The sequence below is a fragment of the Oncorhynchus clarkii genome, chromosome 10 (assembly GCF_045791955.1).
Source record: "Oncorhynchus clarkii lewisi isolate Uvic-CL-2024 chromosome 10, UVic_Ocla_1.0, whole genome shotgun sequence".
Lineage (NCBI taxonomy): Eukaryota > Metazoa > Chordata > Actinopteri > Salmoniformes > Salmonidae > Oncorhynchus > Oncorhynchus clarkii.
The window spans coordinates 33,855,694-33,876,985 of record NC_092156.1 but is presented as its reverse complement, the minus strand read 5'-3'; the positions used below and the strand labels follow the sequence as shown (position 1 = coordinate 33,876,985).

The 21,292-nt window shown below is 43.3% G+C and overlaps 1 protein-coding gene across 1 annotated transcript in view; it reads right to left on the bottom strand.

The window, feature by feature from the left end:
* LOC139418314 (E3 ubiquitin-protein ligase Siah2-like) overlaps positions 1 to 20,936 on the bottom strand; it is a 46,615-nt gene extending 25,679 nt beyond the window's left edge. Inside the window, exon 1 of the mRNA XM_071167678.1 lies at positions 20,380 to 20,936. Within this exon, the coding sequence (XP_071023779.1) occupies positions 20,380 to 20,778 (399 nt within the window). The 5' untranslated portion in view covers positions 20,779 to 20,936. The remainder of the gene's footprint in view (positions 1 to 20,379) is intronic.
* Positions 20,937 to 21,292: the final 356 nt, after the last annotated feature.

The window sequence follows — 21,292 nt, the reverse complement described above, 5'->3', positions numbered from 1 at the left end:
GGTATTTAATATGGTGTTTAATATTTGCAATAAATGTAATATATTTGTTATTTTATTTGTTTTACAAGTTATCAAGATATTGTTAAATGTAAATAAAAAAACAGTAGTTATTCTGTGACTTTAGCTAATATGCCTTCTTTTATTTTTGCCGTGGTATAGTTTCGGTATAGAGTATCATTTCGATATCCCGTATCGTGATACTAAACCCTGATGTCGGTATCGAAGTAAAAAAAATCTGGTATCGTGACAACACTTATCCAGGTTAGTGTCCCACTCCTTGAAAGTGGTAGCTCTTGCCTTTAGCTCAGTGCAAATGTTGCCTGTAATCCATGGGTTTTGGTTGGGCTATGTACTTATGGTCTCTATGGGGACGACGTCGTCGATGCTCTTATTAATGAGGCCGGTGACTGATGTGGTAAACTCCTCCATGTTATCGGATGAATCCTAGAACATATTCCAGTCCTGTAGCTTAGCTCGCACTTCATCAGACCACTTCCATAATGAGCGCATCACTGGTAATTCCTGTTTGAGTTTTTGCTTGTAAGCAGGAATCAGGAGGAGCGACGGCGAGGGAGAGCCTTGTATGAGTTTGTGGAGTAAAGATGATCTAGAGTCTTGTTACCTCTAGTTGCACATGTGACATGCTGGTAGAAATTAGGTCAAACAAATTTCAGTTTCCCTTAATTAATAATCCCCGGCCACGAAAACTGCCGCCTCTGGATGTGCATTTTCTATTTTGCATATGGCCCTATGCAGCTCGTTGAGTGTGTGGTCTTTTTGTGATGGTAAATAGACAGCTACGAAAAATACAGATTAAAACTCTTGGTAAATACGGTCTGCAGCTTATCATGAGGTATTCTAACCCAGGTGAGCAAAAACTTGAGACTTCCTTGACATTAGAGATCGCACACCAATTGATGTTAACAAATGGACACACCACTCCCCCTCTCAGCTTACCAGAGACTGCCATCCGACGTTGACGAGGCATGGAAAAGCAGCTACAGTAGGTGTATATACAGTGCCTTCCGAAAGTATTCGGCCCCCTTGAACTTTGCGACCGTTTGCCACATTTCAGGCTTCAAACATAAAGATATAAAACTGTATTTTTTTGTGAAGAATCAACAACAAGTGGGACACAATCATGAAGTGGAACGACATTTATTGGATATTTCAAACTTTTTTAACAAGTCAAAAACTGAAAAATTGGGCGTGCAAAATTATTCAGCCCCTTTACTTTCAGTGCAGCAAACTCTCTCCAGAAGTTCAGTGAGGATCTCTGAATGATCCAATGTTGACCTAAATGACTAATGATGATAAATACAATCCACCTGTGTGTAATCAAGTCTCCGTATAAATGCACCTGCACTGTGATAGTCTCAGAGGTCCGTTAAAAGCGCAGAGAGCATAATGAAGAACAAGGAACACACCAGGCAGGTCCGAGATACTGTTGTGAAGAAGTTTAAAGCCGGATTTGGATACAAAAAGATTTCCCAAGCTTTAAACATCCCAAGGAGCACTGTGCAAGCGATAATATTGAAATGGAAGGAGTATCAGACCACTGCAAATCTACCAAGACCTGGCCGTCCCTCTAAACTTTCAGCTCATACAAGGAGAAGACTGATCAGAGATGCAGCCAAGAGGCCCATGATCACTCTGGATGAACTGCAGAGATCTACAGCTGAGGTGGGAGACTCTGTCCATAGGACAACAATCAGTCGTATATTGCACAAATCTGGCCTTTATGGAAGAGTGGCAAGAAGAAAGCCATTTCTTAAAGATATTCATAAAAAGTGTCGTTTAAAGTTTGCCACAAGCCACCTGGGAGACACACCAAGCATGTGGAAGAAGGTGCTCTGGTCAGATGAAACCAAAATTGAACTTTTTGGCAACAATGCAAAACGTTATGTTTGGCGTAAAAGCAACACAGCTGAACACACCATCCCCACTGTCAAACATGGTGGTGGCAGCATCATGGTTTGGGCATGCTTTTCTTCAGCAGGGACAGGGAAGATGGTTAAAATTGATGGGAAGATGGATGGAGCCAAATACAGGACCATTCTGGAAGAAAACCTGATGGAGTCTGCAAAAGACCTGAGACTGGGACGGAGATTTGTCTTCCAACAAGACAATGATCCAAAACATAAAGCAAAATCTACAATGGAATGGTTCAAAAATAAACATATCCAGGTGTTAGAATGGCCAAGTCAAAGTCCAGACCTGAATCCAATCGAGAATCTGTGGAAAGAACTGAAAACTGCTGTTCACAAATGCTCTCCATCCAACCTCACTGAGCTCGAGCTGTTTTGCAAGGAGGAATGGGAAAACATTTCAGTCTCTCGATGTGCAAAACTGATAGAGACATACCCCAAGCGACTTACAGCTGTAATCGCAGCAAAAGGTGGCTTAAGTATTAAAGTATTAATTTAAGGGGGCTGAATAATTTTGCACGCCCAATTATTACGTTTTTGATTTGTTAAAAAAGTTTGAAATATCCAATAAATGTCGTTCCACTTCATGATTGTGTCCCACTTGTTGTTGATTCTTCACAAAAAAATACAGTTTTATATCTTTATGTTTGAAGCCTGAAATGTGGCAAAAGGTTGCAAAGTTCAAGGGGGCCGAATACTTTCGCAAGGCACTGTAATCCATGTCCTTGTTCAGCCACGACTCAAAGAAACATAGGACATGACAGTTGTTCAGGTCCCATTGACAAGATAGTCTCAAACGGAGCCCATCCAGTTTGTTCTCTAGTGATTGTACGTTCGACAACAAAACAAGGGAACGGGTGGTCTAGATGCTCGACCACATAGTCTAATCATCGCGCCTCTCTTTCGAGTCCCGGGGATAAGGGCCTGGTCCAGGGTAAACATAACATCCAGAGCTGCCAACTCGTTGAAGTAGAAATATTCATCCAAATCAGGGTTAGTGTTCGCTGTTCTAATGTCCAGAAGCTGTTTTCGGTCATAGGAAATTATGCCGGAAACATTACGTACAAAAAAAAAAACACAATTTAAGAATTGTTCAGGAGCCCATAAGACTGCAGCTATCCACTGCAATGCCATCTTGTAAGTGATTTTGCTGGTCTCCTGTTTTGTTTGTCAACATTTTCTTTGTAACTTTAGGTAGAAAACCAATTTCAGAACAATCGAAGATGATGGGTGTCATGGCTTGCTGAAATGACATGGAACGACTCACACACAAACACATGCACGCACACACATATACTGCAACATGGACAAGTGCCACAGATAAGGACGAACTGGATGCCTATTAATCCAAAAGGGACCACAAGCCTCCACTACTGCCAAATTCTGACTGATTAAAGCGTGAGACCAAAGGGAAGGAGTGAGAAGGAGAGAGGGGATAAAGAGTACAACCGGAAAGGAAAGAGAGTGAAAATAACAAGAAAAAGCATGATAGATAGAGAAAATGAAGGGAAAAAAAGGCATGATACAATGATAGCGCAGAGAGAGAAGGGTTCTCAGTGTTCTTAAACACCCGGCAATTCAATTAAGTGCTGACGGATGAGAGTTTATGGTGCAGTCAAGTGGCCATCGCTCTGGCTGAGATTAATGACTCCTCACACACAGGAGAAAGGGAGGAGGACGAGGAGGACGAGGAGGAGAAGAGAGGAAGGAGAGTGGAAGAGAGACAAGTTGAGGGCTGAGAGAGGGAGGAAGAAGAGGGAAAAAGAGGGAAAAAGAGGATAGGAAAATATGGAGAAGAGAAGGAGGCGGGGAGGGAGGATAGTGGACAAGGAAGAATTACAAGGAGGAAGAGATAATATGGTCATTGTGATTCAGCAGTATAATAGAAAGGGACAGAGGAGGAGGAGGTAGCCAGGCTAGGGGCTTATAGAGCAGAGAGATCATGTTCTTTTGTTTTCAGGACATTCATTCAAGTACATCCCACCTCCACCAAGCCCAGGCTGCTAACAGCAGCATGATGACAATTGGTTCCAGTAAAATAAATCCCATTCAGGGGCCTGACGAATACACACTGCGTAAACAAAACACCTTCAGTCGTGGCCAAAAGTTTTGAGAATGACACAAATATAAATTTTCACAAAGTCTGCTGCTTCAGTTTGTGTGATGGCAATTTGCATATACTCCAGAATGTTATGAAGAGTGATCAGATTGCCATGCAAATGAACTGAATCCTCCAAAAACATTTCCAATGCATTTCAGCCCTGCCACAAAAGGACCATCTAACATCATGTCAGTGATTCTCTCGTAAACACAGGTGTGAGTGTTGACGAGGACAAGGCTGGAGATCACTCTGTCATGCTGATTGAGTTTGAATAACAGACTGGAAGCTTCAAAAGTAAGGTGGCACATGGAATCATTGTTCTTCCTCTGTCAACCATGGTTACCTGGAAGGAAACATGTGCCTTCCTCATTGCTTTACACAAAAAGGGCTTCACATGCAAGGATATTTCTGCCAGTAAGATTGCACCAAAATCAAACATTTATCGGACCATCAAGAACTTAAAAGATAGTGGTTCAATTGTGGTGAAGCAGGCTTCAGGGCGCCCAAGAAAGTCCAGCAAGCGCCAGGACCGTCTTCTAAACTTGATTCAACTGCGGGATCGGGGCACCACCAGTACAGAGCTTGCTCCGGAATGGCAGCAGGCATGTGTGAGTGCATCTGCACGCACAGTGAGGAGAAGACTTTTGGAGGATGACCTTGTGTCAAGAAGGGCAGCAAAGAAGCCGCTTCTCTCCAGGAAAAACATCAGGGACAGACTGATATTCTGCAAAAGGTACAGGGAATGGACTGCTGAAGACTGGGGTAAAGTCATTTTCTCTGATGAATCCCCTTTCCGATTGTTTGGGGCATCAGGAAAAAAGCTTGTTCAGAGAAGACAAGGTGAGAGCTACCATCAGTCCTGTGTCATGCCAACAGTAAAGCATCCTGAGACCATTCATGTGTGGGGATGCTTCTCAGCCAAGGGAGTGGACTCACTCACAATTTTGCCTAAGAACACAGCCATGAATAAAGAATGGTACCAACACATCCTCCGAGAGCATCTTCTCCCAACCATCCAGGAACAGTTTGGTGATGAACAATGCATTTTCCAGCATTATGGAGCACCTTGCCATAAGGAAAAAGTGATAACTAAGTGGCTCGGGGAACAAAACATCGATATTTTGGGTCCATGGCCAGGAAACTCCAGACCTTAATCCCATTGAGAACTTGTGGTCAATCCTCATGAGGCGGGTGGACAAACAAAAACGCACAAATTCTGACAAACTCCAAGCATTGATTATGCAAGAATGGGCTGCCATCAGTCAGGATGTGGCCCAGAAGTTAATTGACAGCATGCCAGGGCAGATTGCAGAGGTCTTGAAAAAGAAGAGTCAACACGGCAAATAGACTCTGTTACAATTTCATGTAATTGTCAATAAAAGCCTTTGACACTTATGAAATGGTTGTAATTATACTTGAAAATAAGAATTTGTTCTTAACTGACTTGCCTAGTTAAATAAAGGTAAAATAAAAAAATACTTCGGTATACCATAGTAACATCTAACAAAAATATCTAAAGACACTGAACCAGCAAACTGTGTGAATTAATATTTGTGTCATTCTCAAAATTTTTGGCCACGACTGTACACTCCCTAACATTGGGGTAGGCAACCCTGTTCCTGGAGTGCTGCAGGTACTACAGGATTGTGTTCCAACTAGGCACCACACCTGATCAGCTGAGCTAATTATTCAGTTCAGTGATTACCTAAATTCAACACACCTGGTCTTCCAGGTCAATTATATCAAAAACATGAAGTGCCTGCGGCACTCCAGGACCATGGTTGCCTGCCCTACCGTATATACATCAGTACAATATGTTATTGGGATGGAATGGGATTTTTAGACATACAAGTTCAATAGATTTATCCAAGGGAAAGCATATTACACTACTGGGGCAATCAATACACGCAAACAGACAGGGTTGCAGGGAGGCTGAGATGTTATATGACTCAGGCTAGAGTAGGCTTCTCCAACCCTTTTCCTGGAGAGCTACCATCCAGTAAGTTTTTGTTCCATCCCTAAACTAGTGCACCCTATTCTAATAATTAGCTGGTTGATAATCTGAATCAGGTTAGTTACAACTGGGGTTGGAGCGAAAACCTACAGGAGGGTAGCTCTCCAGGAACAGGGTTGTAGAGACCTGGGCTAGAGACTCTACCTCAACTATACCCCCAAGTCCTCACCAACAAAGAAACACACCTGTCAATCACAGCGCTGACACACACACACACACACACACACACAGGAGAGCAACACTTCAGACGGGAGAGGGGATGCTGGATTGTCAGTCTGCCAGCGCTTCTTTGCAAGAACACACACGCACACACACATCTGTAGACATGAGGGAGACATGAGGAGAATGTGTTCGTGGATAGGATGAGATGAGATTTTCAGGTTGACTGAGTGTGAAATGTAGATGATGGCTTTGAGAAGGAAAGCAGAGGAGAGGCAGGGAAAGACTGAGGAGAGAGAAGAAAAGAGTACTTAAGTGTCTGCTCACAATCCAGTTTCATTAAATCACACACTTAACAAGATAGCAGTAGTGAGATCCAGACAGCTAATGCTAGCTTAATCAAATCCCCATTAGAAACCCCCCATGGTGAGACAGCTCATCATACTACATCTTCCCTGCATGAGTTATTATAAACTCACTTTTTATTGGCAATTCCATTTCATTTCCAAATGATGACTATCCTTTAAATTGGTGGTCTAAAAAAAAAAAAACACTGCATTGCAGCTAGCGTCCCACCTGGCCAACATCCAGTGAGATTGCAGAGCGCCAAATTCAAATACAGAAATACTCATTATAATAATTCAGAAAAGATACAACTATTTTACATAGGTTTAAAGATTAACTTCTTGTGTATCCAACCACGGTGTCAGATTTAAAAAATGCTTTACGGCAAAAGCATACCGTACAATTATTTGAGAACATAGCCCAGCAGACAAATCATTACAATCAGTAACTAGCCAAGTAGAAGAGTTACACAAGTCAGAAATAGAGATAAAATTAATCACTTACCTTTGATGATCTTCATATGGTTGCACTCAGAAGACATTCATTTATTCAATAAATGTTCCTTTCGTTCGATAAAGTCTATTTTTTTCCAAAAACCTCATTTTTTCCAAAAACCCCATTTTGTTGGTTTGTTTTCTGCAGTAATCCACATGCTCAAATGCAGTCACAACAGGCACACAAAAAATCAAAATTGTATCCGTAAAGTTCGTAGAAACATTTCAAACGATGTTCATTATCAATCCTCAGGTTGTTTTTAGCCTAAATAATCGATAATATTTCAACTGGACAATAATGCTGTCAATATAAAAGGTAAACAAGAAAGGCACTCTCTTGGTCGCACGCATGAAAAAGCTCTGTGACACGGCAGGGTCCACTCATTCAGACTGCTCTTACTCCCTCCTTTTTCAGAATACAAGCCTGAAACAATTTCTAAAGACTGTTGACATCTAGTGGAAGGCATAGGAACTGCAATTTGAGTCCATAAGTCAATGGATACTGTAATGGCATTGACTAGAAAAATAAATCCTACTTCCTGAATGGATATTTCTCAGGTTTTCGCCTGCCAAATCAGTTCTGTTATACTCAGACACTATTTTAACATTTTTGGAAACTTTAGAGTGTTTTCTATCCAAATCTACCAATTATATGCATATCCTATCTTCTGGGCCTGAGTAGAAGGCAGTTTAATTTGGGAACGCTTTTCATCCAAAATTCTAAATGCTGCCCCCTACCCTAGAGAAGTAAATTCCCTGAAAATCAACCACAACAAACATTGCGCCTTCCTACTTCCTAACACCTCACTTGGCTTTCGACATCCTACATACTTAAAAATGCAAACACAAAAAAACAAATTCATAAATTAATGCAAAATGTATGCAATGATTCACTCAATAAATAGCCCACTCAAATAATCCAAAAACATCCAAAGTGGGGAAGCAGCTAACTCTACTGTAAAACACACCAACTGAACAGCCGTTCCATCTACAACACAGCTGAGCTTTACTACCATCCGTCATACATCAGCCCTGCGCATACACACACCTCAGCAGGAGTCCTACTCTATCGATTTTAAAGGGATAGTTCACCCAAATTACATTTTGATTTATGAACAAGGTTTGACAGCAATCCATGCTTTCATTTACTTCTCTGGCACTGTTTTCAAATGCTAATGTTTTAGTATTTGTGGCACAAATACCATTCAAGTCATGGGACCAAATGCTAAACATTAGCAATTGAAAACTGTGCCAGCCACTGCCAGGGAAATTAAACCAAAGCCTGGATTGCTGTTATACCTTGTTCATACCTTGACTGCTAACAGAATAAGGAAACCAATGTGTCATTGTATTTCGGGAGAACTATCCCTTTAACGACACCACTGCCTCCTGTGACCACTGACCCATGCACTGATGTTAGTGAAACACATACACACACGCACACACGCACACACACACACACACACACACACACACACACACACACAGTGAGTGCCTGCTCCCTGTGTCTCAGGGAGCAGAGGGGTATGCAAAGCAGATGTCACATTGCCTGCTTCTAAAAATAACATGGGGTCAGAGGCAGAATGGTATTGTAGGATCAGTGAGCCCGTCATTAGTGTTAGCATGCAATGGAGCGCAGGAGTGACTAGTCAGGCCAGCACAGCGCTACAGGGCACGCAACCACAAGAGGGATGCTGCAGGGTGAAATGACCAGACTTAATTTGATAGCACCTCATAACCACTCATTCAATACACACCTGACACATCCAATTAAAATGTGTACTGTGTTGGGATAATCAATCAAGAAATATATGAAAGACAAATCTCAACCTGCTAACAGTGTTGCTTCTCCCAAAAAGAGAATGTTCCGACAACACTTGCACCGTGAAATCAGACTATAAACTATTCTCGGTCTCATCACAGATCTCATAAACCGGGTTTAGGTCTGGGTCACCCTGCTCTAACTCTCCTGAGTCTAGGGCTAATTGCCTGGAAAGAAATTGAAAAGCAGATATATAATATTGGTGCCGGACAATTGTCCGGGAGAAGAAGAAAAAAATCCCATTGCGAAATCATGCTTTTTAGCCTATTAATTGATGGAAATACCAGTCGATGGAAATACATTTGACTGGTCATATATAAAATCGGTTAATTTGCATAATTTAGTGGAATTAAACTGGCGCGTTTGTACAGTATATTCTTTACGTATCTTATTTATCACACGTGTAAGCCTACAGTATACAGATACATACATAGCCTTTGAATGGAAAATCTGTCAGACAACGCAAGAGCTGCTGTTGGTGCTGAAGCATCTTGTGGTGCTTTCAAGACAAATGATTTGACCAAAAATATGGTCAAATCATGTCGTCCGTAATAGGGATGCACGATATATCGGTGAACATATCGGAATCGGACGATATTAGCTAAAAAATGCCAACATTGGTATCGGCCCGATATCTAGTGTAATGCCGATGTTAAAAACCGATGTCAAAGCTGCCGTGCATACCTATATAACGTAGTTACATGACATAATGACGCCATGTAAAATGTTGCACTTCATGTGCAACACAGCATCCCTAACCTAGCCCACAATGTCTGCTGTGTGGATCGAGCAGTCAACAAGTCGAGCAGTCATTTGAAAGAGTAAGAACATTTCAGCGAGACAACTCAAAGGCGAAATCAATTAAAGCCAAGATAATGGAATTCGTTGCTCTTGACAATCAACTGTTTCTTCTGTCGTGGGTGATGTTGGCTTTCGCCGAGTGGTCGAGCACGGGTAACCACAAGCAAGTGCGCTATTTTTCAGATGTTGCCCTACCGGAGTTACACAGTAATAGTGTCACTGCTATTAGCTTCACAACATGCCATGGAACGCCGTTTGGGTCTTTGCGTGTCAAAAAACATACAGTAGCACTGCCAAAGCTGTGCAAAAAAAGTCTGCAAACAAGCAAAAGTCGGCCACGAACGATGTGTTAACACTACCTCATTGGTAATAAATAATTATTTTTCCGACCGCAACATCTGTGGTAGCTAGCGAGCACCAATACAACCAGCCTGAAAACAATGACCAGTAGAAACTGCAGTCATTTTCATTATTCTTAGCAATGAATCCTTGTGAGTAGGTATTAGCTAGGTAGCCACTTGTTGTTTGCCTATTGAAATTGAACTTCAGTTCATGAAAATAAATAGCTAGCCAGCTACTTAACCCTGTTGCCCAAAGCTTACGTGATAAGCAGCCAGCTAGCTTCATCTGGCTGGTGAGGCTCGACCGAACCGGGTTGTGTTGTGAAGCTAGCCACAATAAGGATTAGACACAAAATTGGAATTTGCGGCCTGCCTTCAAAATAAAAGTATGTCATTGACAGTAATGGAAATTAATACAAATAGTAGAATTATGCCATACCTTTATTTTGAAGGCTAGCCGCAAAGTCCACTAATCCTTAATGTGGCTAGCTTCACATAGATGGGTCCGACCACCATTAATCAAAAAAGAAAAAAGAACTGTCTTATAAATTAGGGTTATTTTAGATGATGACACCTAGCTAACTATAGCTACTGAAATAGATGTCGTTTTGCTTTGTTTTTGGGGAAAAACATAGCTAGCTCATGGATGAAAACTAACTTTTTTTTATGACCAGCACTGTAGGTGCGCTAGACAACTTTACCAGTATCATAGCATATGTATCGATGAATCGTTGTGACATGAAATACGAGTTAAATTGTTATCAATGTGTAAAAACTACGTAAAAAATGTATGAACAGTTAAATTATGTGATGTGCAATCATATTCAGATCCTGATTGGTCAACAAGCTTATTTGACGTGTATCTTTTTTGACACATTCCATAGAAATCCTGGTTGAGAACGAAACAAGAAGAAGAATTGAACAACAAAACAACACAGCAAGTAAGTGAAAGAAATAGGTTTTGATTATGTTTTACTGGTAACGGGGACATACGTAAATGCCAACAAAATAATTTTTGCGTCAGTGTGGTGTGTGTAACCTTTATTTAACTACGCAAGTCCGTTAAGAACACATTTTTCTTTACAATGACGGCCTACCCGGCTGACGCTGGGCCTACCCGGCTGACGCTGGGCCAACTGTGTGCCACCCTATGGGACTCCCAATCACGGCTGGATGTGATACAGCCTGGATTCTAACCAGGGACTGTAGTGACCACTCTTGCACTGAGATGCAGTGCCTTAGACCGCTGCGTCCATGTGTGTGCGTGTTAAATAGTTAACTGTACTAGAATGCTTAAAACGGCGCTAAAAATTTTAAATATCGGTTATCAGTACCGTTTTTTTTTTGGCAAGGAAAATATTGTATATATCGGATATCGGTATTGGCCAAAAACGTCATTTCGGGCATCACTAGTCGGTAATCTTCAGGTCAGAAAGTTAGAGCTCTAGAAAGAGGCTTGAGTTGCCGAGTTGGAATTCCAAGTTAGATGACCATCCAAAACGATTTTTCCCAATCAAAGTTTGTTTTTTCCCCAGTTCCTAGTGGTCTTTCCTAGTTCCCAGTCGGAAGTCTGAGATTTCCGAGTTCCCAGTTGTTTTGAAGAGGCATAATACAGCAACGGAAGGCAGGCTTCATCAGCGTCACAACACTTTGCAATGAGCTGAAAACATATACTTAATTGAATGTTTTAATACATATTATGAGGCATGTCCTTACCTTGCTTCAAAGTAGCCTATTAGTTCCCCTGTCCTCTAATGCGGGGTTCAGATTATTAATTATGAGATTGGGGATTGGAGGCTTTGCACAAGGTGAGTGAGTGTGTGTCTGGGAGGACATGTGTGTTAGAGGGTTTGTGTGCAGGCCTACCTGTTGTGTGTGAGTGAGCGAGAATGAAACATTATTATGGTGCAAATGCCACTCCTAGTATGTATAGGTTAATTAGGTTAGTGTCTGTGGTCCTCTGGCTGCTGCAATCAGGCTCTGCCACTCTGAATTCACTCAGATAAGGGATGTGATTAAAGGGGTGCAGAAAGGATGAAATTAGGTATGTGTCTGTTTACTTGTAGCCAATGATAAACCCCATCAGGAAGCCAGGCAGTTGAGTGCAGGCAATGCACAGTGTGTGTAAACAACAACAAACCGCAGAGGAACCGGTCCAGAATAGATGGGACTCCTACCCAAAATAAACTGTCAGTCCATGCAGGCAGGAAGGCAGGCCTGGGGCTCCTCATATCCATGTCTAATCCCATTACACAGTGTGGCCGCTGCAGGCCAAACGCAGAGACTGTTACAACACTTGTTACAACACTAACACCAGGAGAGAGGAAAGGGCTTGGCTTGAAAAAGTCCAAAAGACATTAAAAGTAGTTACATAAAACAGAGCTCACTGGATAGAGGAGGATGTCCAAAAAGCCTATCAGAGATGTAGCCTAAATATGGAGCTGCTCCTGAGGAAATGGACCTGCATAAAAACACCATATAACACAGTGGAGCAGTGGGCTGCAGCTTTAGAGAAGGTAAACACAGCCATTCTGAGGAACCATTACTGGTAGAACAAGAGCTGTAATGTCTAGGTTTGGATCCTGTGCTGTTGTCTGTCATAGGGATACCTGTCCCCAGTGGAGGTTAGAGAGGGTTAAGGTTTCGACTAGGGCTGGCACAAATAGTGTATAACTGATGGTAATGGATGAAGACTGTCATGAAAATAAAATAACCGTCATAATAACAAGTAGAAATAGAATGAACAGAACAGGCTTGGAACCTCTGACCCTGGCAATTTGACTGGTAAAATCATGGGTACAATCACAATGGCTGTCTGGTATTGCGAAGCAATCAACTCAAATCAAATTTAATTTGTCACATGCGCCGTGAAATGCTTATTTACAAGCCCTTAACAAAGCTGTTTTAAGAAAAAAGGGATAAGAAAAACAAATAATTAAAGAGCAGCAATAAATAACAAGAGGGGCTATATACAGGGGGTAAAGGTACAGAGTCTCTCTCTTGGACCTAGACTTGGCACTCCGGTACCGCATGCCGTACGGTAGCAGAGAAAACAATCTATGACTAGGGTGGCTGGAGTCTGACAATTGTTAGGGCCTTCCTCTGACACCGCCTGGTGTAGAGGTCCTGGATGGCAGGAAGCTTGACCCCAGTGATGTACTGGGCCGTACGCACTACCCTCTGTAGTGCATTGCAGTCGGAGGCCGAGTAGTTGCCGTATCAGGCAGTGATGCAACCCGTCAGGATGCTCTCGATGGTGTAGCTGTAGAACCTTTTGAGGATCTGAGGACCCATGACAAATATTTTCAGTCTCCTGAGGGGGAATAGGTTAGCTTCAGCGTGTAAATCAGCTAGAAAGATGTGTCGGCATTGAGTAATTGTCTCTGGCCCCCTCCCAGTTAGGGGGAGTGATGAGCTCTACAGCAGAGTCTCACAACTCAATCGCTGGTTGCAAACTGTTTTCTGCCCCTCCCAAAAGATAGGATTTGTAGATAATTGGCCCTCTTTCTGGGACTCACCAACAAACAGGACCAAGCCTCACCTGCTGAGGAGTGACGGACTTCATCCTGGCTGGAGGGGTGCTCTCATCTTATCTACCAACATAGACAGGGCTCTAACTCCTCTAACTACACAATGAAATAGGGTGCAGGCCGGGCAGCAGGCTGTTAGCTTAGTGGAGTCTGCCACTAGCACAGTCAGTGTAGTAAGCTCAGCTATCCCCATTGAGACCGTGTCTGTGCCTCGACCTAGGTTGGGCAAAACTAAACATGGTGGTGTTCGCCTTAGCAATCTCACTAGGATAAAGACCTCCTCCATTCCTGTCATTATTGAAAGAGATCGTGATACCTCACATCTCAAAATAGGGCTACTTAATGTTAGATCCCTTACTTCAAAGGCAGTTATAGTCAATGAACTAATCACAGATCATAATCTTGATGTGATTGGCCTGACTGAAACATGGCTTAAGCCTGATGAATTTACTGTGTTAAATGAGGCCTCACCTCCTGGTTACACTAGTGACCATATCCCCCGTGCATCCCGCAAAGGCAGAGGTGTTGCTAACATTTGCGATAGCAAATTTCAATTTACAAAAAAAAAATGACTTTTTCGTCTTTTGAGCTTCTTGTCATGAAATCTATGCGCCTACTCAATCACTTTTTATAGCTACTGTTTACAGGCCTCCTGGGCCGTATACAGCATTCCTCATTGAGTTCCTTGAATTCCTATCGGACCTTGTAGTCATAGCAGATAATATTCTACTTTTTGGTGACTTTAATATTCACATGGAAAAGTCCACAGACCCACTCCAAAAGGCTTTCAGAGCCATCATCGACTCAGTGGGTGTTGTCCAACATGTCTCTGGACCTACTCACTGTCACAGTCATACTCTGGACCTAGTTTTGTCCCAAGGAATAAATGTTATGGATCTTAATGTTTTTCCTCATAGACCTGGAACATCGGACCACCATTTTATTTTATTTATATACCATCATGTTTGCAATTGCAACAAATAATTTGCTCAGACCCCAACCAAGGAGCATCCAAAGTCGTGCTATAAATTCCCAGACAACACAAAAAATCCTTGATGCCCTTCCAGACTCCCTCTGCCTACCCAAGGACTTCAGAGGACAAAAATCAGTTAACCACCTAACTGAGGAACTCAATTTAACCTTGCGCAATACCCTAGATGCAGTTGCACCCCTAAAAACAATTCTCATAAGAAACTAGCTCCCTGGTATACAGAAAATACCCGAGCTCTGAAGCAAGCTTCCAGAAAATTGGAACGAAAATGGCGCCACACCAAACTGGAAGTCTTCCGACTTGCTTGGAAAGACAGTACCGAAGAGCCCTCACTGCTGCTCGATCATCCTATTTTTCCAACTTAATTGAGGAAAAAAAGAACAATCCGAAATGTATTTTTGATACTGTCGCAAAGCTAACTAAAAAGCAGCATTCCCCAAGTCAGAATGGCTTTCGTTTCAGCAGTAATAAATTAATGAACTTCTTTGAGGAAAAGATCATGATTATTAGAAAGCAAATTACGGACTCCTCTTTAAATCTGCGTATTCCTTCAAAGCTCAGTTGTCCTGAGTCTGCACAACTCTGCCAGGACCTAGGATCAAGAGAGACACTCAAGTGTTTTAGTACTATATCTCTTGACACAATGATGAAAATAATCATGGCCTCTAAACCTTCAAGCTGCATACTGGGCCCTACTCCAACTAAACTACTGAAAGAACTGCTTCCTGTGCTTGGCCCTCCTATGTTGAACATAATAAACAGCTCTCTCTCCACCGGATGTGTACCAAACTCACTAAAAGTGGCAGTAATAAAGCTTCTCTTAAAAAGCCAAACCTTGACCCAGAAAATATAAAAAACTATCGGCCTATATCGAATCTTCCATTCCTCTCAAAAATTGTAGAAAAGGCTGTTGCACAGCAACTCACTGCCTTCCTGACGACAAACAATGTATATGAAATGCTTCAGTCTGGTTTTAGACCCCATCATAGCACTGAGACTGTACTTGTGAAGGTGGTAAATGACCTTTTAATGGCATCAGACCAAGGCTCTGCATCTGTCCTCGTGCTCCTAGACCTTAGTGCTGCTTTTGATACCATCGATCACCACATTCTTTTGGAGAGATTGGAAACCCAAATTGGTCTACACGGACAAGTTCTGGCCTGGATTAGATCTTATCTGTCGGAAAGATTTCAGTTTGTCTCTGTGAATGGTTTGTCCTCTGACAAATCAACTGTAAATGTAGGTGTTCCTCAAGGTTCCGTTTTAGGACCACTATTGTTTTCACTATATAATTTCACCTCTTGGGGATGTCATTCGAACACATAATGTTAACTTTCACTGCTATGCGGATGACACACAGCTGTACATTTCAATGAAACATGGTGAAGCTCCAAAATTGCCCTCGCTAGAAGCCTGTGTTTCAGACATAAGGAAGTGGATGGCTGCAAACTTTCTACGTTTAAACTCGGACAAAACAGAGATGCTTGTTCTAGGTCCCAAGAAACAAAGAGATATTCTGTTGAATCTGACAATTAATCTTAATGGTTGTACAGTTGTCTCAAATAAAACTGTGAAGGACCTCGGCGTTACTCTGGACCATGATCTCTCTTTTGACGAACATATCAAGACTGTTTCAAGGACAGCTTTTTTCCATCTACGTAAACATTGCAAAAATCAGAAACTTTCTGTCCATAAAATAATGCGGAAAAATGAATCCATGCTTTTGTTACTTCTAGGTTAGACTACAGCAATGCTCTACTTTCCGGCTACCCGGATAAAGGACTAAATGAACTTCAGTTAGTGCTAAATACGGCTGCTTAGAATCCTGACTAGAACCACATTTTTTTCATCATATTACTCCAGTGCTATCCTCCCTACACTGGCTTCCTGTCAAGGCAAGGGCTGATTTCAAGGTTTTACTGCTAACCTACAAAGCATTACATGGGCTTGCTCCTACCGATCTCTCTGATTTGGTCCTGCCGTACATACCTACACGTACGCTACGGTCACAAGACGCAGGCCTCCTAATTGTCCCTAGAATTTCTAAGCAAACAGCTGGAGGCAGGGCTTTCTCCTATAGAGCTCCATTTTTATGGAATGGTCTACCCATGTGAGAGACGCAAACTCGGTCTCAACCTTTAAATCTTTACTGAAGACTCATCTCTTCAGTGGGTCATATGATTGAGTGTAGTCTGGCCCAGGAGTGTGAAGGTGAACGGAAAGGCTCTGGAGCAACGAACCGCCCTTGCTGTCTCTGCCTGGCCGGTTCCCCTCTTTCCACTGGGATTCTCTGCCTCTAACCCTATTACAGGGGCTGAGTCACTGGCTTACTGGTGCTCTTTCATGCTGTCCCTAGGAGGGGTGCGTCACTTGAGTGGGTTGAGTCACTGATGTGATCTTCCTGTCTGGGTTGGCGCCCCCCCTTGGGTTGTGCCGTGGCGGAGATCTTTGTGGGCTATAGTCGGCCTTGTCTCAGGATGGTAAGTTGGTGGTTGAAGATATCCCTCTAGTGGTGTGGGGGCTGTGCTTTGGCAAAGTGGGTGGGGTTATATCCTTCCTGTTTGGCCCTGTCCGGGGGTATCATCGGATGGGGCCACAGTGTCTCCTGACCCCTCCCGTCTCAGCCTCCAGTATTTATGCTGCAGTAGTTTTTGTATCGGGGGGCTAGGGTCAGTTTGTTATATCTGGAGTACTTCTCCTGTCTTATCCAGTGTCCTGTGTGAATTTAAGTATGCTCTCTCTAATTCTCTCTTTCTCTCGGAGGAGGACCTGAGCCCTAGGACCAAGCCTCAGGACTACCTGGCATGATGACTCCTTGCTGTCCCCAGTCCACCTGGCCATGCTGCTGCTCCAATTTCAACTGTTCTGCCTGCGGCTATGGAATCCTGACCTGTTCACCGGACGTGCTACCTGTCCCAGACCTATTATTTGACCATGCTGGTCATTTATGAACATTTGAACATCTTGGCCATGTTCTGTTATAATCTCCACCCGGCACAGCCAGAAAAGGACTGGCCACCCCTCATAGCCTGGTTCCTCTCTATGTTTCTTCCTAGGTTTTGGCCTTTCTAGGGAGTTTTTCCTAGTCACCGTGCTTCTACACCTGCATTGCTTGCTGTTTGGGGTTTTAGGCTGGGTTTCTGTACAGCACTTTGAGATATCAGCTGATGTACGAAGGGCTATATAAATCAATTGGATTTGATTTGGTTTGTTGTGCCGGTCTTGGTGTGCTTGGACCATGTTAGTTCGTTGGTGATGTGGGCGCCAAGGAACTTGAAGCTCTCAACCTGCTCCACTACAGCCCTGTCGATGAGAATGGGGGCATGCTCGGTCCTTCTTTTCCTTTAGTACACAATCATCTCCTTTGTCTTGATCAAGTTTAGGGAGAGGTTGTTTTCCTTGCACCACATGGTCAGGTCTCTGACCTCCTCCCTATAGGCTGTCTCATCGCTGTCAGTGATCAGGCCTAGCACTGCTGTGTCATCGGCAAACTTGATGATGTTGGAGTGTCGTGCCTGGCTGTGCAGTATTGAGTGAACAGGGACTACAAGAGGGGACTGAGCACACACCCCTGAGGGGCCCCCATGTTGAGGATCAGCATGGCCAATGTGTTACCTACCCTTACCACCTGTGGCAGACCGTCAGGAAGTCCAGGATCCAGTTGCAGAGGGAGGTGTTTCGTCTCAGGGTCCTTAGCTCGTCTGGTAGGCTTGTGTCACTGGTCAGCTCTCGGCTGTGCTTCCCTTTGTAGTCTGTAATAGTTTGCAAGCCCTGCCACATCCGACAAGCGTCAGAGCCGGTGTAGTAGGATTCAATCTTAGTCCTGTATTGCCGCTTTGCCTGTTTGATGGTTCGTTGGAGGGCATAGCGGGATTTCTTATATAGGAGTCCCGCTCCTTGAAAGTGGCAGCTCTACCCTTTAGCTCAGTGCGAATGTTGCCTGTAATACATGGCTTCTGGTTGGTGGTGTACTCCTTAATGCCATCGGAAGAATCCCGGAACATTTTCCAGTCTGTGCTTGCAAAACAGTCCTGTAGTTTAGCATCTGCTTCATTTGATCACTTTTTTATAGACCGAGTCACTGGTGCTTCCTGCTTTAATAATTTCCATGGTAATGTACAATGTTCATTCAAAAGATGTTAACTGATGTGGCTCAAGCAATGGAATGTATTCTTTGGTTGATTAAACTAAACTGACATTACAATCACAGCACATATTTTAGCACATATTTTACTTCCTGCTTTGCTCCTATGGGTACACTCACAATGGCCGCCAGTCCACCCATTATGCAAATATTTACATGGATGGGGATGCTCGTTTTATTAATTCCATTTCTATGGTAGCACATGCAGTCATTTTTTTTTTGCTATTCGAATAGTAATGGCTTTCCAATTATCGTCGTCCAAAACTCCATGACTGTCACAGCCTTAGTTTCCATGTTGGTACTACTGAGAAATTAAGATTGTTTCACTGATTACTGGTAGGCAGGGATCCACACAGCCCTCAAACGTTAGTCTCTGCAGGCCTGGGTGCTGCGCCAGAAGCCTTAGCACCCCACCGAAAACACCTGAGGACAAATAACTGCCTGTATATCCATCCACCACATTACTGACCCAGCCCTTCGTCTCTTTATACCCCCTTCTCGCTCTTCCTCTCTCTCTCTGACAGAGCCTTTAGCCTCTCCCAGGGAAAGAGGATGAAGCAGGGATCATCTTTGACAGGATTGTAGCACCACAGAGCGTGGATACAACTTGAATGCCTCCGTAATGCAATCAGAGCACCATTACAGAGCAGGAGCGACTACTTGCCTGACAGAGAGAGGAGATACAAGAGCTGCTGTGTTTTTCACACTACTATAAAGAAGAGAGCTTGACTGAATGGGTTCAAGCAAGCATGAATGAGGGTAGTGAGAGCCAATGTAATTGTACACATGAAACCTGCTCTGTTTAGAATGTGGGAATCCAAAGGGTGCATCAATGTGTATGTAGGCATCTGATCTGTGTGTGTATTGTGAGGCTGTCGTCACCATGTAAAGTGTGCAATCGTCAGGGTGTGTTTGTTTGTATGGGTTTATGTTGCTGTTTTTCACACAGATAAGTTTACCTCAATCACTCCACTCAGTGACCTCTGACCCTCAGGACCCTGGTATATTGAGCAATAAGAGTGATGACATCTGCACCATTGAACGTCTTGATTTCATAACTTTTAAAAGTATTTTGATCATACAAGACCGTGTGAATGATTAAGCTGATTTACAGAATGCGCTGTGGGTGATTCACTCAAAGTCAATGACAACATATTTGGCCCTTATGACAACACAACATACTTTATCTGGCCATAACGTTTGTCTGAACTAAGGTTTCTTGCACTTTGCCAGGCATTATTGAATGTTGTGGTCGGTTCAATTCTGATCTTCTCTGATAATTACATGCCAAGTGACTAACCATGATAACAACACAATATTGATCATAACTAGCTGCTTCACTGTTGCAGTTAAGAATATGCACCTGTAGTGACCCATGTGTGGCAACAACTCCTAAACCTTCTCTGCTTAGTTCGAATACACTTTGTCTGTTTCGGATTAATGTATAGCTAAGTACACAAGTACAATATACCAGAAGAGATCTGATGGGACAGACACGACAGCCTAGCGATTTACAAACATGCATCATCATCCCAACAGCAACATGTTTTGATCTCAGGACGAGGGCGCACGAGGTGCTCGCACACCTACTTGTCAAAGTGTGCGCGAGCTAAGTAGCTAGGCTAGCTACTACATGGCAATAAGTACAACACGCTAGCTAGTCATGTAACTGCATATTTCGGCTTCAACGCATGTCCGTCTTTATTTACCTTACAAGGAAACGGTAGAGTAGAAGCAACTTTTTCCATAGCCAAGTTCCTGATACTCGGGGTGAGAGGGCCGCGACAAGTCGGACAACAACTCAGCTTTTGACGACATTGGTTGCAAACAAGATGTCCGGCCTGGCATTGCAGAATCGGTGGCAGAACGTAGTCAAAACAAACCGGGCACTCGAACAAGGCTGTAAGTTCAGCAGATTGTCCATGTAGCGATGCTGAGGGCAAGGCAACAGCAGCGACAGGTAGAGCCGAGCCAGACCCGGCCACAGCTCCTACTCCGGCGGCTGCAGCTGAGGCAGCAGCTCCCCCCGAACCGCCGTGCTTTCCTCCGCCTGCTTTCCCGGAACCGAGTCCTCCGCCCCCACCGCCCGCAGAGGACGGGCGGCTCATATCGATTAGTTCAGTTCTTTAGGATAAACCCAGCGCGGAGTCTGAAGCCCAGATTCCTGTTTACGCACTCCTCTGAGTGGCATTCAGACTACGCTCCAAGAAATCTCCAAGCCCCCGGGGACAGAACATGGTGTCTGAGTTTGACAGAAAGCAGAAAGCCCATTGGAGAGCATGGTTTGGACTGACAGCTTCTGCACCAATTAGAAAGTGTGCCTGGGTGGTTACGTAATGAGCACTGTGCACACAACAGACATGTTGACATGTAGTCACAGACAGCCTAAACCGTAATAAGCGAGAATTGTTTGCTGATAAAGACGATGTGATACCCTCTATATGCAATATTCCAGTCAAGAAAAAAGTAACATACCTTGGGATTACCATATCTAAGGATCAACAGGAAAGATGCTCATTAAATGTTATACCTATTATTGAAAAAACCAAAAAGAAGTTGAACCATTGGTTGCAGAAGGATTTATCCTTGGAAGGTCGAGTCTTGCTTTCTAAAGCTGAAGGT